This window comes from Chelonoidis abingdonii, chromosome 3 (assembly GCF_003597395.2).
Source record: "Chelonoidis abingdonii isolate Lonesome George chromosome 3, CheloAbing_2.0, whole genome shotgun sequence".
In the NCBI taxonomy this organism is placed as follows: domain Eukaryota; kingdom Metazoa; phylum Chordata; order Testudines; family Testudinidae; genus Chelonoidis; species Chelonoidis abingdonii.
Window position 1 is genome coordinate 32,210,155 of NC_133771.1, and position 20,923 is coordinate 32,231,077.

General features: G+C 42.2%; 1 protein-coding gene across 4 annotated transcripts in view; it reads right to left on the reverse strand.

The window, feature by feature from the left end:
• Positions 1 to 20,923, reverse strand: part of TAF1B (TATA-box binding protein associated factor, RNA polymerase I subunit B) — a 70,229-nt gene that overhangs the window by 8,675 nt on the left and 40,631 nt on the right. For all 4 annotated transcript variants that reach the window (XM_032779731.2, XM_032779732.2, XM_032779733.2 and 1 more), the window contains 3 exons: positions 10,802 to 10,949; positions 7,422 to 7,599; positions 6,929 to 6,975 (listed from right to left, as the gene is read on the reverse strand). In XM_032779731.2, the coding sequence (XP_032635622.1) occupies positions 6,929 to 6,975; positions 7,422 to 7,599; positions 10,802 to 10,949 (373 nt within the window). The remainder of the gene's footprint in view (positions 1 to 6,928; positions 6,976 to 7,421; positions 7,600 to 10,801; positions 10,950 to 20,923) is intronic.

Consider the following 20,923-nt stretch of genomic DNA (forward strand, 5'->3'; position numbering starts at 1 on the left):
GTCCGTCCAAAACTCCAGTGTCATATCATCCTTCCATAATTATGATTAAATAGAATAATGAAACATATAGGACAAAAAAACCTCAAAACCTCTGTTCTATGATTTGAGAATAAGTACATATCAATTTATGACTGAACTGTACCACATATGCATTTAAGCAACATACCTCACACTACTGTCCCATGACAAGAGGTGTAAGTATGACTTTAGTAAATAAACATTGTACAATAATTATAAGAATTCCAAACAGAACCAAGGTGTGGAGTATATTTAAAATAAAACATGCTTAAATAACTAATTTTTGAACATACAAGGTATTGTTTACTCCAAAAAGCAGTGATGTGTATATTCCAAAAACAAAATATACATGATATAGCCAAAATTTTGAGTTGTAGTCAAAGAATGCGAGAGCAGAAATAAAAGACGGTTACTCACCTTCGTAACTGTTGTTCTTCGAGACATTTTCTCATATCCATTCCAGTTAGGTGTGCGCACGCACTGCGTGCACGTTCGTCGGAAGACTTTTTACTCTAGCAACACTCGGTGGGTCGGCTGGGCGCCCCCTGGAGTGGCGCCGCTATGGCACCGGATATATACCCCTGCTGACCCAGCCACCCCTCAGTTCCTTCTTGCCGGCTACTCCGACAGTGGGGAAGGAGGGAGGTTGGAATGGATATGAGCAACACATCTCGAAGAACAACAGTTACAAAGGTGAGTAACGTCTTTTCTCTCTTCGAGTGATTGCTCATATCCATTCCAGTTAGGTGATTCCCAAGCCTTACCTAGGCGGGTTGGGTCGGAGTGAGATGTGGCAGAATGCAAAACTGCTGAGCCAAAGGCTGCATCATCTCTAGACTGTTGAACAGAGCATAATGCGAAGCAAAGGTGTGGACCGAGGACCAGGTAGCTGCACGACATATTTCCTGGATTGGTACATGAGCCAGGAAGAGCAGCGATGAAGCCTGAGCCCTGGTAGAATGCGCGTGAGATGGGCCCGAGAGGACATGAGCAAAGTCAACAAGCAAGTGCGGATGCACACCATCACCCAGAGGAGATTCTCTGGAGGAGAACAGGTAGGTGCTTCATTCGGTCTGCCACTGCGATGAAGAGTTGGGGCGATTTTACGAAGGGTTTCGTCCCGTTCAATATAAAATGCGAGCGCCCTACGGAACATCTAGGGAGTGCAATTGTTGTTCCCGTCGAGATGAGTGGGCTTCGGAAGAAGACCGGAAGGAAGATGTCCTGATTGGTACGGAAGGCCGATACCACCTTTAGGGAGGAATGCTGGGTGTGGTCGCAACTGCACTTTGTCCTTGTGAAAGACAGTATACGGTGGGTCCACCGTGAGCGCTCGAAGCTCGGAGACTCGCCTGGCCGATGTAATGGCTACGAGGAAAACTGTCTTCCCAGGACAGGTATAGCAGTGAGCAAGTTGCCACGGCTCGAATGGTGGAGACATAAAGTCTGTTTAAGGCTAGGTTGAGGTCCCAGGTAGGGGCAGGGCAGCGTACTTGGGGTATAGGTGTTCCAGGCCTTGAGAAATCTAGTAACTATAGGGTGTGAGAACACGGAGCGGCCACTCTCCCTGGGTGGAAGGTAGAGATGGCCGCAAGTGCACCTCAATGAAGATACCGCCAGGCCCTGCTGCTTAAGAGACCAGAGGTAGTCCAAGATGTTAGGGGATCGCGACCTCAGTGGGAGTAACATTCTGCGTTCCGCACCAGCAGGAGAAACGCTTCCACTTGGCCAGATACGTTGACCGAGTGGAAGGCTTCCTGCTACCCAGGAGTACTTGTTGTACCGAAGCAGAGCAACGCAACTCTGACTGGGTTTAGCCACGCAGCAGCCACGCTGTGAGGTGAAGGGCCTGCAGGTCTGGGTGGCGAAGACTGCTGTGATCCTGCATTATGAGGTCTGGGTGGAGTGGCAGGGGAATTGGTTTGGCTATCGACATGTCGGTCTAGCAGCGTGGTGTACCAGTGTTGTCTGGGCCACGCTGGAGCGATCATGATTAGGTGCGCTCTGTCCCTGTGGAGTTTTAGCAGGACCTTGTGAACCAGCAGGAATGGTGGGAAGGCATAGAGCAGCTGGTTCTTCCACGGCATTAGGAATGCGTACGAGATCGACCCTGGTGAAAGACCCTGGAAGGAGCAGAATATCTGGTATTTCCTGTTTGCACGGGAGGCGAACAGGTCTATGTGGGGAAATCCCCACTTCTGGAAGATCGAATGAATAACATCTGGGTGTATCGACCACTCGTGGCACAGGAAGGACCTGCTCAGTTGATCTGCTAGAGTGTTCCAAACTCCTGGGAGAAAGGAAGCTATCAGGTCTATCGAGTGGGCTATGCAGAAGTCCCAGAGCCGGATAGTCTCCTGACAAAGGGGGGAAGATCGAGAACCTCTCTGTTTGTTTATGTAATACATGGCCGTTGTGTTGTCTGTAAACACTGAGACACAACGGCCTTGTAGATGTTGCTGGAATGCCTGGCACGCCAGGCGGACTGCTTTCAGCTCTCGGACATTTGTGCGTAGTGCCAGTTCCTGAGATGACCAGAGGCCTTGTGTATGAAGGTGTCCGAGGTGAGCACCCCAGCCGAGAGATGACGCGTCTGTTGTCAGGGACATTGAGGGTTGAGGTGGAGGGAACGGCAGCCCTGCACATACCAGGGAGGGAGTCAGCCACCAGTCTAGGGAGCCTAGAATGCTCGGGGGAGTGGTGACTATCGTGTTTAATGGGTCCCTGCCCGGGCGGTATACCGAGTTGAGCCAAGTTTGGAGAGGACGGAGGCGGAGTCTGGCGTATTTGGTCACGAATGTACAGGCAGCCATGTTACCTAGGAGACAGAGACAAGTGCGAGATGAGGTCGTCGGGAATTTCTGCAGACCTCGGATGATTGTTGCCATAGCCTGAAACTGCGGCTGTGGTAAGGAGGCCTTGGCTAGACTGGAGTCCAGGATAGCTCCTATGAAGTCTAACCTCTGCGTGAGAACCAGAGTGGATTTCTCCATATTGATCATCAGGCCTAGACATGCAAATAGGTCGCTGACGATGCCCACATGCTGGGTGACTTGTGTCTCGGACATTCCTTGGATTAGCCAATCGTCCAGATACGCGAATACGTGTATCCGACGTCGGCGGAGATATGCAGTGACTACGGCCATACACTTTGAAAATACCCTTGGGGCCAGAGAAAGGCCAAAGGGCAGGACCGTAAACTGAAAGTGCTGACTGTCAGCTACGAAGCAAAGGTACCTCCTGTGCGGAGGAAAGATGGCAATGTGAAAGTACGCATCCTTCATATCGAGGGCTGCATACCAGTCTCCAGGATCCAAGGACGGAATAATGGTTCCTAGGGACACCATGCAGAATTTCAGCTTTATCATAAACTTGTTGAGTCCTCGCAGGTCTAGGATAGGTCTGAGACCTCCCTTTGACTTGGGGATTAGGAAATAACGGGAGTAAAACCCCTTGCCCTTTTCATCCTTTGGTACCTCCTCTATCGCTTCCATGGCGAGGAGCGTCCGCACCTCTTGCAAGAGGAATTGCTCGTCCTGAAGAGGGACGGGGTTGGAGGATGGGATGGTAGGGTTGAAACAAATTGGAGATAGTATCCATATTTCACCGTGTGGAGGACCCAGAGATCTGAGGTTAACTGGGACCATGCCGGGAGGAAGTAGGAGAGACAGCTGGAGAAGGGAGGAAAAGGATCCTGGTCTGTAACTGGTATGGCGTCCTCGGGCGCACCTTCAAAAGTTGGACTTGGGTCCAGCTGCTGGTTTCGAGGGACCTTGGTTTTGGCCCCCTTGGGGTCCTGACTGGCGTCTACGCCCACCTCATCCGCGCCACCTGCCCAAGTCTTGTCTGTGTCTAGGCACAAAGTACAGGCGGTGAGGCTGGGGATGGAAAGGCCTGCGTTGAGTCACCGGCGTATGCATGCCTAGAGAACGCATTATGACCCTATTGGCCTTCAGGCTTTGCAGTCTAGGGTCAGTCTTTTTTGAGAAAAGACCTTTGCCATCAAACGGCAAGTCCGGTGGGAGGTTGGAAACCTGCAGCCATGAAATACGTCTCATGGCAACGCCTGAGGCCAGAGTCCTGGCTGCTGAATCGGCTGCATCTAGCGAGGCCTGGAGGGGAGTTCTGGCCACATTTTTCCTTTCCTCCAAGAAGGCAGTGAACTCTTAGCGGGAGTCTTGAGGGAGTAGCTCCATAAACCTACCCACCTCCGCCCAACTGTTTTAATTATAGTGGCTAAGCAGGGCTTGCTGATTTGCCACCTGGAGCTGCAGGGCGCCTGCCGAATACACTTTTCGGCCGAGCAGGTCCATTCGCCTAGCCTCTTTCGACTTTGGGGCTGGCGCCTGTTGGCCATGGTGCTCCCTCTCATTCACAGACTGAACGACTAGTGAGCAGGGAGGAGGATGGACATGCAAATACTCGTACCCCCTAGAGGGTAACATGTATTTACACTTGACTCCCCTGGCCGCAGGAGGGATAGAGGCTGGGTATTGCCATATAGTGTCGGCAATGGCTTGGATGGTCCGGATAAATGGTAGAGTCACTCTGGTGGGGGTATCCGCTGACAGAATGCTCACTACTGGGTCCTCTACCTCTGGGACCTCCTCCACCTCGAGGTTCATATTGAGTGCTACTCTCCTGAGGAGGTCCTGATGAGCTCTCAGGTCGATTGGAGGAAGGTCCGAGGAGGATGTTCCTGCCACCACCTCATTTGGAGAAGAGGAAGAGGAGATGCCGGGGACGAGCGGGTCCTGTGTGGCCTCTTGCTCTTGGGCCACCTCCTGCACCAGTGGGACCGGGGAGACTGGTGGGTGGACAGGTGCTTCCTCTGTACCAGCCGGAGGGGGGCGGCTAGCTGTAGCCTCTGGCACTCGGTGCTCTGATGGGGCAGAGCGAGACGGAACTACTGGAGTACCTTGGGTCTGGTGATACACCCAAGGTGTCCAGAAGGACCACTGATGTGGGCCGTGGTCCTGGGTCTGGGCCTCCTGAAAGACGCCAGTGGGCACATCCGAATCACGGTCCAGGGCATAGGAGCTGTCCGCGTGGGACGACACTGAAGTGTGTCTGGATGGCCATGGAGGAGTGGAGAAGCCCTGGGCAGAGTTTCTATCCCTGGCGGACCTTGCTCTACTCGGCACTGGAGACCGGTACCGGGAACGAGATCGGGACCTGCCACCGGAGCGGTGCCAGGAGGTCGACTGAGATCTCAAGGCTCGACGTCGGGAGAAGCTACAGGAGTCACGGTGCCTGGAGCGGTGCTGGGAGCCGGAACGGTGCCGAGAGTAGCGTGCTGGCGAATGGGATGCCGACCGGTGCCGCGAGTGTGACCGGTACCAAGGAGGAGAACGGTGCCAGGACTGCGAGCGGCATCAGGAGCAGGAGCATCGTCTGGACCTGGAACGTCTGTGGGACCGCGATCTTGAACGGTGCCGGTCTGCTGTGCTGACAGAAGGTGGTCTTATCAAGGTTGGCTTGCCTATAGAGTGTATTACCCGCACCAGCGGTGCCGGGAGTAGAGGCAGCATCGACTCTGTCATGGCAATCAGATCCCTCGCCGTTGAGAATGTCTCCCGTGTGGATGGGATAGTGAGCTCTACCGCAGCATGCGCCGGGGAGCTAACAGGCACTGGACTCAACGGCCCTTGTGGGACCGGAATCGACGGTGCCGACGTTGTCGGTGCCGTGGCAGGTGTTGGTGCCGGGCGATCCAACTTAGACGAGCTCTCTGGCTGCGGTGCAGGCGGCACAGAAGCTGCAGGAGTCTTAGTTTCTCTCGACCTTGGGGAGAGGGAGCGGCGTGCAGCCGACTTTGGTGCCAGCGACGGCCGGTGCGAGATACCTTGGTAGTACCAGTGCGGTCCAGTGCCGAGGAGGCGCTTCTGCCCGCCGACTGACCAGCGCTCGGTGCCGAAGACGAAGGGGTGAGAGCCGCCTCCATAAGGATCGGTTTAAGTCTGAAGTCCCGCTCTTTTTTTGTTCGTGGCTTGAAAGCCTTGCAAATGTGGCACTTAGCTGTCAGATGCAATTCCCCGAGGCACTTCAGACAGGAGTCGTGTGGATCTCCTGTCGGCATCAGCTTGCGACAGGCCGAGCACGGTTTGAAACCCGGTGAACCGGGCATGGGCCCCGGCACCGGGTGCGGGGAAGGGGCTAATCCCTGAACCCCTCTGAACTATATTACACTAAATATGCTATAAACAGATAAATTAAGTATAACTATATAAAAAGTTTACAACTATGTACACAATAATGAACGAGAGAACTACGAGTAGCTAGGGAAGTGGAGGTCAGCTAAGCTGCGCTCCACTGTTCCAACGACTGACACGGGTAGTAAGAAGGAACTGATGGGTGGCTGGGTCGGCAGGGGTATATATCCGGTGCCATAGCAGCGCCACTCCAGGGGGCGCCCAGGCGACCCACCGAGTGTTGCTAGAGTAAAAAGTCTTCCAACGAACGTGCACGCGGCGCGCGCACACCTAACTGGAATGGATACAAGCAATCACTCAAAGAAGAACAGAAGCTATTAAAACTTCAAATGTTTTTCAGAAAATAGAGAAAAAAGTTTGTGTTTTGTCTTAAGTGGAAATGTTTTAAATTTTTATCTAGTCTAGCCCAACATTACAAATTAACATTTAAATTTTAGTTAACAGTTAATACTACAAAATGTACATGCTAATGTAGATCCAACAACTCTGCAAATGGGCTTCTAGATTTTTAAATTTACCTCAAAGGAGTAATTGATGCATCATTTAAAAAAAAACAAACAAAAAAAAACACAAAACCAACCCCAAAAAGCACCAAACCCCACATTCTTAAGGTCAATAAATCCATGACCTACTTAGTTTAATTACAAAATTTCATTTTAAAAATTATATTAGATTCTTTTCACCGACATATTAAGTACCTTCTTTGTTCTTCTGATTTCTTTTTCCAGCAAAGTTTGCATGTAACCTGAAAAAAAAAAATATATATATATATACACACACACACACACACACACACACACACATTTATTAGATGGATTGTTTTTTGAAATCATACTTTCCACTTCTGAAACTTTCAAAAAAAATGTTTTTTAAAAACAAACCCACTGACACCAAAAATTCCACCCATTTAATCCTTAATTCTATCTTTAAAACAATCAGATTTGGTTATCAATGTATGTGAACTGGGATGTGAACTACTGCTTATTTTTAAACTAAAATTATTAGTTAGCTAAAGGTACAGTAGCATTAAATAATAGATCATGAGTTACAGCAAGAAACTGACATTGCCTATTATTGAATCTGCTTTCCATTCTTTGGGCCTGAGTTAGTGGCTTAAAAAAAGTTTTAGTGCAACATGTCAGAAAATTTGGGCCCTTCTGACATGAAAGTTTGCTCATAAATCAGACTTACCATTCATACTGATCATCTAGTAAAAATAGTAATTTGAGCACCACTATAATGATGGCTGCAGCAAGAACATCATATTTTACTTTCCTTGCTGATTTATTCACAGGATCAAGTGTCAGAAAGTCTGTTTCTCCAACATTGATCTTTTTTACCACTCTGCAAGTCCAATTGTGCAATTCATCTAATTAAGAAAAGTAAGGTAAAATATTGTTAAATAACCTGTACAGACATGCTAAATATGCCAGTTTCTAACACCTTAAAAATACAAATTTTTCGAAATACAACTTTTTACCACTATTAACTAAATTAACCCTCAGAACACTCCTCTGAGGTAGGCTAGTATGATTTAGAATATATCCTATGAAATAGGGAAGAAAAATTACACTTTGAATAAAAAACTTGTTGGACTCTATGGATGGAATAATGATATTGCTAGGCTACCCTGGTCATACCCTAATTATGGCAGATCTTAAATATGTATTGTACAACCTGTAACTTGCAGGATCAGGGTCTAACTTTACTACTTCAAGTAGTCCTGTAGCTTTAAATAGGACTACTCTCGGTAATAAAATTAAATGTGTGTGTAAGTGATTGCAGAAACAAGGCCTGAAGTGACACAGTTTAAAGTTTACAATGCTAATCTTAACTACTCTCTGTTTAAACCACAAAAGGAAAGAAATTCAGAGACTTCAATATTATTTCAACACCAGTTGTATTGCATCTGAACAGTCCAATATTACTGTATACTTATTTTCACTGGTGCAAAATCCCTACATTTCCTACCTTTCCAGTTTAGCAAGAAACTCAGGAACTGATTACACCATCACATTCCAAAAAGATTACCAATATCTTGCTATATTCTGACTGTGTGCAACACTAGTTCAGCTATACTTTCTATTCCCACAGCAGCTATTGCTTGTGAGGAGCTAAATTATTACAAGACCTGTTTTCCAGTTGTCACCGTCATACATAACACTAAACACACAACAGAGAATATGCATCAAACCACTGCAATCCCTGAAAATAAAATGTTACCAACAATAGCATCTCTTACACAAGAAAGTTTCAATATGTTTAAATAGTGAATAATAAAAGAAAAAGTGACTTCTCATAATATCCCCTTGGGACAGTGTGGAATTATCAATTCACTATAGCCTAAATCACATAGTATACTCCTAGCCACCTTTTTTTTTTTTTTTTTTTTAGGTTTTTAAAGTTTTTTATTAAGGCAAAGTTAAAATAAAATGTTAACATACTACAGCATATATTACTTATTCAGGATCAGATTAATATTCAAAGAACCTGGCTAAAGCTTCTGGATTCCACGTTGGAAAGCCCTCCCTCCTCTGAGAAATCTAGAAATGGTAACCAAATTTTAAATACCTATCCTCTTTTTGGTGATTTTCGTGGTACAAAAGCTTTTCCATTACAGGGACAGTCCATATTTTACTACACCACAATTCCAAAGAAGGAAAGGTCACTTATTTCCAGTAACGTGCAACACAAAGTCTAGCTGCTAACAATAAAAATATATTTTGTCATTTTGTTTAAAATGTAGATCCTTTCCTGGAGCAAGTAAGCAAGCAGATCAGGGGATCTCTAAGAAGTTGGTATTCTGTCATAGGAACAATGTCTTTAATAATTTCCTTCCAAAACAGTCTAATTCCTGGACACAATCACATGTGCAAGTATTTCCCCCTTTCCCTGCAACCTCTCCAACAGAGCACTTTCCTAGTAACAAATACAGGATGGATCTTAATTGGAGTCAAATGCCACCTACACAATAATTTATACAAATTTTCTTTACGAGCTACATAAATTGAAGATGAATATCCCCTTTCCCTTACAGAGAAACAGTCATCCAGATCAATTTCTTTGTCCAAATCACTCTCCCATCCTATTACTCCTTTTTCAGATAGTCACAAAAAATGTTATGTTAAGTTTTATTGTGGATTCCATTTGTTGTTCCTTTGTAACTATTCTTCTTTTATAATAATTTAAAAAAGGTCTGACAACTTTGAATTTCTTTGTAGTAAGTCTGAAAATTGCAGACCTACAGACCATCCTCAATTCACTTAGTTGATATTTCAAGATTTCAAAATAATGTGATGTTACCTATGGTGTAATGCTACACAGGCACAGAATGATTAAAAGATGGACTGTCCAGTCTGGAATTTTAGCCCTAAATGCGAGGTTTCTTCTTTTTACACATTCAAATGTGACCTTAAATAAGAACTGCAAGTTCACACAGTGAGAAGGATTGTTGTATACTCATAAAATATCTGATATGTATGAAAAAATAAATTACCATTTCTAAACTATTTTGGTGAAAACAACCATCTTAACTAACTGGGACATTTGAGATACCCGCAGCATGGAAGCCCAATATGTATAGCATATATACTAGTTTCTATAGTCATTTGTTAGACAATCTTGAATGTTTACTATTTAAACAAAAAATATGGAATGTTTACACAGTACTAATTCTGAAGTTAACTCAGAAATCAAGCAAGTCAGAAACTGGTTTACAGTCCCTGACACGGTGACCCCAGAGAACTAGAATCACAAGGTACTTTTCATTTCAGTTTGTAAATACTGAGAAATGTCCAGCTGAGCTTCAGATAGTTGTATAGAGAAAAATGGGATTATTTCTTTTAATTTCTGTGATCAGATTTTTATATATTTTAATATAACTTCAACTGAAAACTTACTGAAATTAGTTACAGCTTGCATAGAAAATAAGTCTCAAAAGCCACTTTTAAAAATGAATACTAGCTATTCAAATGTATGTCAAAAATGTTTACATTGAGATTAAAACAACAGAAGCAATTGCAATATAAACTCCCTAAAAACAGAGTTTAAACTGGAAGTCATGAAGTATCCCCTAACTACACTGGCAATCAAGAACAACCTTATAAAAAATAATGTACAACAGCTCTCATGAAATTAAAATGAGTACCACACACACGGCTTGAGCCTGCAAAGTGCTCTCCTCCAACCCAGCAAAGTACTTAAACACATGCTTAACTTTAAGAATGTGAACAGTCCTAAGGATGATTGGCAGGACTATTTATATGCTTAAAGTAAGCACATTGCTAAGCACTTTGCTGGGTCCGGGTCTGGGTGCTCAGAACCTTGCAGGATCAAGCACATACTACTTCAATGTTCAAACAACTTATTAAATTACTTCTGTAGTAATTATCTTTGGGGTTCCATATCTAAACGTTAAGAAACTTAGAAGGAAGAGGGGAAGCACTGTCACAACAGTATGATAAGGCTAGTATGAGAATAGTTCATCAGTTCCTTTGCTAGAGAGCCTTAGCAGATCAATAGAATGCAAAGATCAAGGTTTAATTAAATGGTAAGTTTTAAAGAGTATTTACCAGGTAAGTTGGCTTCCATCAGATATTTAATGCACAAGATGTTTGGATGAAGAAAGCAACTATCAGTTATAGCTGGAAAACAAGGCAAATCTAAAAACGCTGAAAGTTCAGACATCTTGTTATGCACATCTTCATATACAGGCCAAGACTGAAAGACAAAATAGGTTTAAAGTTTCTTCTGTTTTTTTTTTTATTTTACTCCAGCATCTTTAGCTATCCTTTCTTAACTAAAATTCCACATTACTGTTATACAGAAACGTTCATGCCCTTCCTTTAACACCTCTACAAGCACTGGTATTATGCAGACTGCTCTTTGGAGCTGGAACTTTGTTCATGGCACATGTTTGTGAGGTAGCAAGCATATTTTTGGGTTCTCAAAAAAACCCCTAAAGCACTGCAAATGGAGCATGAAATCTCAAAGGTAGAAAGATAAATAACCAAATCTGTAGCTCTGTAACATAACTTCATACAAAAATCCCTTTCAAATTTCCATACTAATTCATAGAAATAATCTTGCAACTGTCTCCTTTCAAATCTATTAACTGCATGAAGAAAGATCTCCAAGATTCCACTGTAACATTAATTCTAGATAAAAACATTACTTATGGTCAGACTCTTATCTAGCTCAACAGGATTACCCGAGGAATAAAGAACATAAAGGGCAGCAGAATTTGACCTCATTTCTCAAGAGAAACAAGGTGGGTAAGGCAATATTTTTTTATTGGACCAACTTTTGTTGGTGAGAAAGACAAGTTTTTGAGCTTATATAGAGCTCTTCTTCAGGTCTGGAAAACTTACTCAAGGTACAACAAATTGTTTAGTATAAGTAGTTCACATATATTTCAAGGGACCATTCAAGGTAAAGTGGCCCATTACCATCCCTCCAGTCACAAGGAGACAAGGAAGGAGAAAGGGAGGGTTGTTAGTAAATTATAGATTTTTGTAATAAGCCATAAATCCAGTGTCTATTCAATGCATGATTTTTAGCATCTAGCAAAGTTATGAATTTAAGCTCCTCAGCTCATCTTTTGAAAGTGTGCAGGTTTCCTTGGGGAATGAGGACTGATAGGCCAGGTATGAATGATCACTTTGCGAAAAGTGTTCACCCACAGATGGGGTATTTTTGTCTTTCATCATTTTGCTGTGTGAGTTCATTCAAGAGTGTGGCCATTATGGGTGTAACCACACATAGTTGCTATTTGACCATTTGGTGCACTGGATGAGATACACCACGTTACGATAGGCATATGTCTTGAAAGGTGTGTTCATCATTGTAATAGTGGAGCAAGTTTTGCATCTGTTGTTCTGGCAGGGTCTGGTGCCGCTTTAAGTTAACATATCCTGGTCTGTGGGGACCTTGCTTCTGATGATGAGTATGAAGAGGTTGGGGTGAGGAGGGTGTTTGAAGGCCAGAAGAGGCGGTTCAGGAAAGATTTCTTTCAGGATAGGAGTCTTCACTGAGTATGGATTGTACTTGTTTGATAATACCCCATATGGGTGCCAGTGGGGGGTGACAGGTGACAACTGGAGGTGGGCGATTGGAGAAGGCTTTATTTCTGTGTTGAAGCAGGTTCTCTCGGGTATTTGAGTGACCTGTTCCATGATGTGATCTACTTCTCTGATGGAGCATCCTTGTTTGGTGAAGGAGGTTTTGATTGTGTTATAGCGTATATCCTGGACTTCCTCCTCGGAGCATATTCTCTGGATCTGAGTGTCTTGCTGTAGATAACCGATTTCTTTGTGTGTTTGGAATGGTTATGGTAGGCATGGTGATCAATGGGTTTCTTGCATATATTTGTCTCTAGGGTTCCATTGTTGAAGCTGCTCATGGTGTCCAGGAAGTTAGTGCTGGTGTGGGAGTGTTTCAGAGAGAATTTAATGGACAGGCGGTGGTTGATAAAGTTTTGATGAAAATCTAGGAAGGCGCTGAAGTCGTCTGTCCAGTGGATGAAAATATCTTGGATGTACCTCAGGTGCACCATTGGTTTCCTGGTGCATTTGCCCAGCAATTCTTCAAGGTAGCCCATAAAGAGGTTGGCATTTTGGAGCGCCATCCTAGTACCCATGGTTGTTCACATTTGGACAAAATGTGTTTTGTTGAATGTAAAATTGTTAAGGGTGAGAATGAAATGGATGAATTTGGCGATGTGTCTGGGGTGGAAATCTGAGGGCTGTCCATTGTCTTGTAAATATTAGAGGCCGGCAGCTAAGCCATCATTGGAAGGGTGATCGTATACAGAGAGGTGACCTCCATGGTAGCAAAGATGGTGTTCTGAGGAAGGTTGTTAATATTGTGAAGTTTGTGGAGGAAGTTAGTTGGAAGAAGCTGACCCTTTGTGTGATGAGTGGTTTGAGGATGGTTTCTATGAGTCCCAATATTCCTTCAGTAGGAGTGCCATGGCTAGATATTATTGGTTCCCTTGTTTGTGTATCTTGGGAAGCATATAGATGTTCATGGAGGATGAGTATGTAGAGTCTCTCGGAGTTGTTTGGGGAGGGATTTGATGAGATTCTTAAATTCCTGGGTAAATTGTTGTGTGAGGTCTTCTTTGAGTTCTTTATAGTAGGTGGACTGAATAGCGACACTGGATTTATGGCTTATTACAACAATCTATAACCCACTAAAACCCCCTCCCCTACCTGCAGCTGCTTCTCCTCCCCCTTTCTTTCCTCTGCTACTTAATGTTTCTGGCCCCATTTCACCAAAGTAGTAAAGCACGGGCTTATGTGTATTCATATTTAGCAAAATCTTTAAGCACATACATCATTATAGTGTCAATTTTAAGCATACGCTTAATTCAGTGCAGACTTTACTGCTCTGCTGAATAAGAATGAACTGCTGAACTAGGGCCTCTATTTTTGAAATCTTATAACCCACGCTAAAAAAAAGGCCCAATAATTATGCTACCAATAACAACCAAAATTCAATAGTCTCTTTTTGTTCTATTATGTGATGTTTAACTCTTTTAATATAGGCAATTCAACTGTCATTCACACTTCACAGTTTTGAATGATTGTGAACAGTATTTCCAGTTTTAAAAGGTACCCCAAGCCTGCAATGAATTAAGAATGTGCTTAAGTTTAAACATGTGAATAGTTCTATTGAAGTCACTTTAAGTTACAGGAGTAACTTTTATAACTGTTTTCTAGGTCTTTATTTTTCTAAACAAACAGTGATGAAAAGTAATCTACTCACCTGTTAGACTTATCTTGAGAAAGAAGAAATACATGTTACCAGAATACTACAAAAATCAAGGTTTACAGTCCCCTCCAATCATTCTACGAAGCAATTCATCAGCTTTACAACAGAATCATCGCTGAACAAAATTTAAAGTCAGGATTTCAAGTTTGAAATTATATACATTCTTTGATATCCCACTGATTTTGAAATTTATGAATAAATTTCCTAGTGCCCTGAAAGGGCACACTGGAAAATCCACAGATAATGCAAATAGATATAGTACAAAAAAATAACACACTTAATTAGATATAGTGGAGACGGAACTTTCTCATGAGAATAAGAAACCCAAATACTGATCTGTCTAAATATCAATCAGGCCCCATGTTAAAGATTAAAAGTGAGGTACATAAGGAATTCATAGCAGCTTAAATGCATCATTTCTAAGTCACTAAACAAACATCACCACTGTTATTTAAGCATTCATGGTACTTCACAAAAGATTATAAATAGTTTTTGTTCAATTTTTTCAAACCAAATTCAAGGTTTAATTTTATGATATGATGGTAAAGATCAGCTTTCTAAGTGATGTAAAATACTACTCCCTATATAATGGTATTTCGTTTGTGGTGTTTTTTTTCACTGCAAATAGTTCAAAAGGATACTAATAACCTACAATACTACTGTGTGGACTCTTTTTAAGGATGTTTTTGAGTATAAATAGACAGGAGTGCTCTCCCCAGGTATCTGTTCACAGTGGATTTAACAGAATTGGGACATACAATACACTGGGAGGGGCACAGTAATTCATGACAAGACCTCCCCAACCAAAACCTTCGCTTGATTCCTCCTTCCTCCTGTGGTTTAAACCCCAACAGCCTGTTTACATTTACTGTAACACTGAAGTAGTTTTCCTATTACAAAGGGATAGGTAATTACAATGCTAGATTGAGTGACTTATGCATTGCCAAAAGCACATAGTAGTGATTCTGTTTACTTGATGTCTGTAAATACCAAAGTTAAAGTTAAACAACACACACAATAATTTTCTATCAGGAACCTAGTTGAGGGTGACAATGGCTGTAGAGAGCCCTATCATTCAGAAAGCACTGAAACATCTTAATCACAACAAACATTTTACACAGTTTAATGTCAAAAGAGCTATTAGCTTTTGCAGTGAAGTGCCCATGTGAAAATTTTCACTCCTATCATAGACTACCAGGGTTGGAAGGGACCTCAGGAGGTCATCTAGTCCAACCCCCTGCTCAAAGCAGGACCAGTCCCCAGACAGATTTTTGGTCCCAGATCCCTAAATACCCCCTCAAGGATTGAACTCACAACCCTGGGTTTAGCAGGTCAATGCTCAAACCACTGAGTGATCCCTCCCTCCTACTTCTGCAGAGTCTACCACACAAAGAATATATTCATATTACAGCATTAGTGGGGGAGGGGGTATTTCATTCAGTTTATAAAATATGTTTCCATATCTGGGTACACATACATTCACTGTAGACAAACTTATAGCAAACGACAAACTGCCCTGCCTCAAAACTCATCACCTTCCATTCATCTACTTGTGTGTCCCTCCCCAGAAAAAGCCTGATAGAACAAGTCATCTTGAAAGTTAGCCAAGACAGGCTTCAGTTAACCAACAAGGGAATCACGTTTTGGAGTCACGGCCCTCTCAACTGAGAATGCCCTGACACCAGCACCTCATGATTAAATTCAGGGAAGGAGTGGTTGGAGATGTTAGATCATATGCCTCAGATTACCAGAGTAAATTTTTTTTTTTTTTTGGTTACCTAATCCCAGAGTTTCTCTTCAGATTACATATTTTCAGCTGTGTTTGTGCTAAATATTTATAAGGGCTCCCCTATCCATCTCTTTCTGGAATTACTGCGCTTTTGTTTACTGTTCCCAGTCATTGGGAGTCCCCCAAACAGTTTGCAACTCTCAGCTACAAGTTCATGACGGCATTTTACAAGTTCAAGGATCAAAGACAGAAGAACCATTATAATACATATGGCGACCAGCTAGTAGTCTTCTCATACTTTTGGCAAACTGGAGTTTCTTGAAGACTGATGTGGGAGATTCAGTGACTTCTCTGTATGTGGATGCAACTACTATTGGGCAGCTTTTTGGTCTTTGAAAGGTCCTTTATCTCTTGTCCCCACATATTATAAAACAAGATACTTTGAATCCAGAAGGTAATAAGGGAATTTGATACTATATGAGAATATCTACTATACTTTTATCCCCCACTGTTTAACTCAACTCACAAGGCAGACTATTCTGTAGGAAAATTAGCACCTGGAATATGGTATCCAGAGTGTTACTTGTTGGGTTGTTTCAGTTAGCTAATTTTTTTATCACTCAGAGCTCTCTGGGAGAATTTTTTTCCTGTAATAGAAGAGGAGGACAAACTAGTTTCCACAAAGCGGATGATCCAAATTGTTAATATGAATAATCAGGACATAGAAACAGGTAATTGTTTTGGGTGAGCCCAGATTGCATCCTCTCATGCTTGTTATGACAGTATCAGAATGTTGCTGATCAACATGTAAAAAATTGAGAACCTATTGGCTAACTTTTCAGATGCATCTTCTGCCTGCTTCTGTTAGACTGAGGGTTTACAAACTTTTTACCACCATGGCTCACATCTCAATAGAAAAAGCCAATGGACCATTTCTCTTCTCATTTGTGATCACATAACATCCCTGTAGAGATTTTTGCATGTATTTGTCTTCAACTTTAATGTGATAAGGATCTATCCTTCTTGAATTTGCTATGCAGTCTCCTTTGTTGTTGATTTAATTTCCTCTTCTTCTGTTTTATTCCTCTCTCCCTGTACATTTTTGAACTGCTTATTCCTTTTCCTTCCATGCTTTGCTTCCACTTGGCCCCTTCATTCTTGGACATGCAGTCTAGATATCAGCGTTTCTTCTTCCCATGCGCCTCTGGGCACATTGACTAGTTGCCTTGTTCTCTGCTCCTCTGAACATTCCCCTACTGACAGTGATCAGCAGCTGAAGCTGCTGAAAGGGTCTCCTTTTTCCATCTCCTCTTCAGCAGTGGACCCGATAGAGGCCAATCCTGCCTCCTATTTCCCAGCTACTTTTACATGTGTCCAGATGCCTCTTTGAAATGATGAGGTTCAATATTTGGGGGACTATCTGAAAAGACTTTCACCTATCTGAAGCAGCCTATGACCAGCCACCTCTCCCCAGACTACAGTTTGGAAAAATATGCTAGGCTGACAAGGACCACTGACTAGGATATTGATTATTCCAATATGAAGGCTTAGGATAAGATCAAGCTATGATTTGGGGGACAGGGGGATTTTTATAAAATTATAAACTACACCCAAAAGTTGGTGCAACACATATATTCTTTATAAAGACAAATATAAACATAACACGGTAAGCTATTTATTGTAAAAGAGCTAGTAAATCAAGTTTGTAAACTAGAATAACTGCATGCATCTAATAATCTGAAATGTGGTGCAGTGAGGAGCCATAGCTGCTGGGTGATGCAGAAGTGCTAATATAGCCACTAGCTGATTTCATAACAGAGCTGACACTGGTTCCAATGACTGTGCCAGGTGTGAAATTTACAACCAAACTGATATTTGAAATGGAATGAGAATGAGCTGGTGACTCAGTACTTTGTATTAGATAGATGTCCTTGGCGAGACTGTCAGCTCAAAAATTCCTACATTAAAATGGAATTTCCTTATTTGCTTTGTGTTGCTCTTAGATCAGTAACTCTCTCATCCTTCTCTACCCATTTGTCAGCCTCTCAATCATCTGAACATTCTTCCATGCAGCCTCCACGGTGGTTCTATCTCCTTGAGATCATCCACAAGACCCTTACTTTCCCCATTTTTAAGTACATCTTAAAAACCCACTTCTGCCAATGCTATCTATAGTGAGTTTTGTTGATTTGTATAGCACATTTTTCCTGTTCTCCTAAACTCTATCCACCTGCCAGACTGCGAGCTCATTGGGATCATCCCTCAAGGTTGACAACACACATGTTCAGATCAAACAGATAAAACGTTTCTTCAAAGACATGTAGTGAAGTCAGGTACCCATATGGAAAAGGAATTCACCAAAATGCATTGACCAGAAGAACTTTTACAATATTTCCAGGTACTAAGGGCTCTAAAATTGGGCTCTGGAATGTCATCAAAGCAATTAGCATATAAATGTATTCCTAACACCTTAGATTATTAAAAGGGAAAGATTTTAAAAATCAAGTTTACTTTTCACCAATAATACTTTTTATTTTTTTGCACTTCATTCAACTTGGGCAGTGAAAATAGCCTAATTACTTCTGTTTTATAGTTCATTTCTAATATGGCATGCTTACATTATCCACGGTGAAAGACTTTACTAAAAAAAAGTATTGGATCTGTAAGGAATGTTTAAGAAATACAGGGCAGTGATATAAGGGATGGACTAGATGATAGCATACATCTCTTCCAATCCTAATATCTATGAATCACATGTTGCTGCTGATGTAATAATGGAGGGGTGTGCCTGAGATTACTAAAGGTGAACAAATGGCAGGAAAGAATAAAGGGTGAAATTCTTATAACTCCATTTAGATAACTGTTCAATATTCCAAAGAAGGGAAAAAAATTGTGAGGACTCCTCAACTAAAAAAAAAAAAAAAAAAAAGAAAAGAAAAGAAATACAGATCAATGTCACATTTAAAATAAGTTTTACAAGATTCCACAGGAACAAAGCACTAAGATAATAGTAGCATTAGACTTGTCCACCTTGTAGAGCCTGGAGTGAATGTTGTTGAGATGGTTTCCTTAACTCTCTAGGATATTAAAAATGCAGTCAAGATCATCCTTATCAAACCATATGAAAAGCAATATTGGCACTCTGTCCATCTCCTATAATAACACAGAGAATGATCAATGCACTTCTGTGAGCAAATCCTTGGTATGCTATGGAGAATGACTACCTAATGGTGCAATCATATCATATATATCTATTTGAAGAATGCAGGCCTGGTTGCTGTCTTGTCCACATAAAGGGAAAAAAACAAACAAACAGGGATCATAGGATGAATACTGAATACAGAAGGAAGCCTGCTTTGCTAGATAGCAAAACAAATTCCATTTCTCCATTCTATCTGGAAGACTTTTCAATACAATACTTGTTGGGGATGCAAAACATTACTTTGGTTATTGGGTAATTTTAGATAAAAAAAAAAGTTCTGGCTGAATGAGTTCTAATATATTATTAAACTAGCAAAGACACATGGTTGACTGTTGCTTTGCACATGCTCAGAATGCAAATCTGAATGATAATAATCACTTATATTACAACACTTAAGCTTAATAAATTTTAAAATGCTACCTAGTATTGTGCTGAATTGTCTAACAAGTATTAAAATTTAAAGCTTGCGAACAAATTTTATTGAATTTCACAAATATTTCATTAGGTTGTTTTCCTTCATTAAGCAATGCTTTAAGACAGGTAGAGACAAGCTAGAGTTTCTGTTACACAACAGCAGGCTCTCATGATAAACTGATTACAATAACCCTGTCAGAAGTGAACTTCCTCCTCAGCGCTTTTAAAAAAGCCTCACCCTTGCTTATTATCATTCTGAAGTTGTTTCAGAAGAGAAAGAAAGGCTATTGGCACCTGTTAATTGCATATCTGCAATACATTTAAAAAAAGGGGGGGGGGAGCGGCAAAAAATCCCACCAAATAGAAGGGTTAAAATGTACTCCAAAAACAGTAGCAGGACTGAGGAGGGAACTGATGTTTACCATTTCGAATGAAAAAAATGAAGGCAGCAAAGTTGATTTGCACAACTTATATGATTCTATTTGTATTTTTTACTAAACTCTAAAAACTCAACAGAGCCTTAACTGGCTTCTGTGTCAATTCTAACATCTTTGAGGAAGGGGAAACAGAGATAAGAATTTTATGAAATGACACTCAGAGGATTCCCACTGGCATACATCCAACCTCAGCAGCCAGAAAAATAAAAGAGGCAGCCCACTTGCTACCATTCTTAGAAACTACCACCAAGTAAACATCTCTGTTCTGTGCTTACTTTTTACGGTGTAAACCAATTTATTTGGTTCTCAAAATTGTACCTCCAAAAATAATTCTAAGTCTCTTAGGTTTGGTCTACACTACGCGTTTAAACTGAATTTAGCAGCGTTAAACCGATTTAACCCTGCACCCGTCCACACAACAAGGCCCTTTATATCGATATAAAGGGCTCTTTAAACCGATTTCTGTACTCCTCCCCAACGAGAGGAGTAGTGCTGAAATCGGTATTGCCATGTCGGATTAGGGTTAGTGTGGCCGCAAATCGACGGTATTGGCCTCCGGCGGATCCCACAGTTGCACCATTGTGATCACACTGGAAAGCATCTGAACTCGGATGCACTGGCAGGTAGACAGGAAAAGCCCCACGAACTTTTGAATTTCATTTCCTGTTTGCCCAGCGTGGAGCTCTGATCAGCATGGGTGGCGATGCAGTCCCAAATCCAAAAGAGCTCCAGCATGGACTGTACGGGAGATACTGGATCTGATCTCTGTTATGGGGACAAATCTGTTCTATCAGAGCTCCATTACAGAAGACGAAATGACAAAGCCATTTGAAAAAATCTCCAGGCTATGATAGACAGAGGCCACAGCACAGTGCTGTGTGAAAAGCATAACGGAAAGCCAAGAATAATGGCAGCTCATGGAGGGAGGGAGGGGCGGTACTGAGGACTCCAGCTATTCCACAGTCCCCGCTGTCTCCAAAAAGCATTTGCATTCTTGGCTGAGGTCCCAATGCCTGAAGGGTCAAAAAACATTTCCCGGGTGTTTCAGGGTATATGTCGTCAATTTACACCCTTCCTCCCCCCCCAAAAGAAAAGGAATAAAACGTTTCTCGCCTTTTTTCAATGTCACCCTATGTCT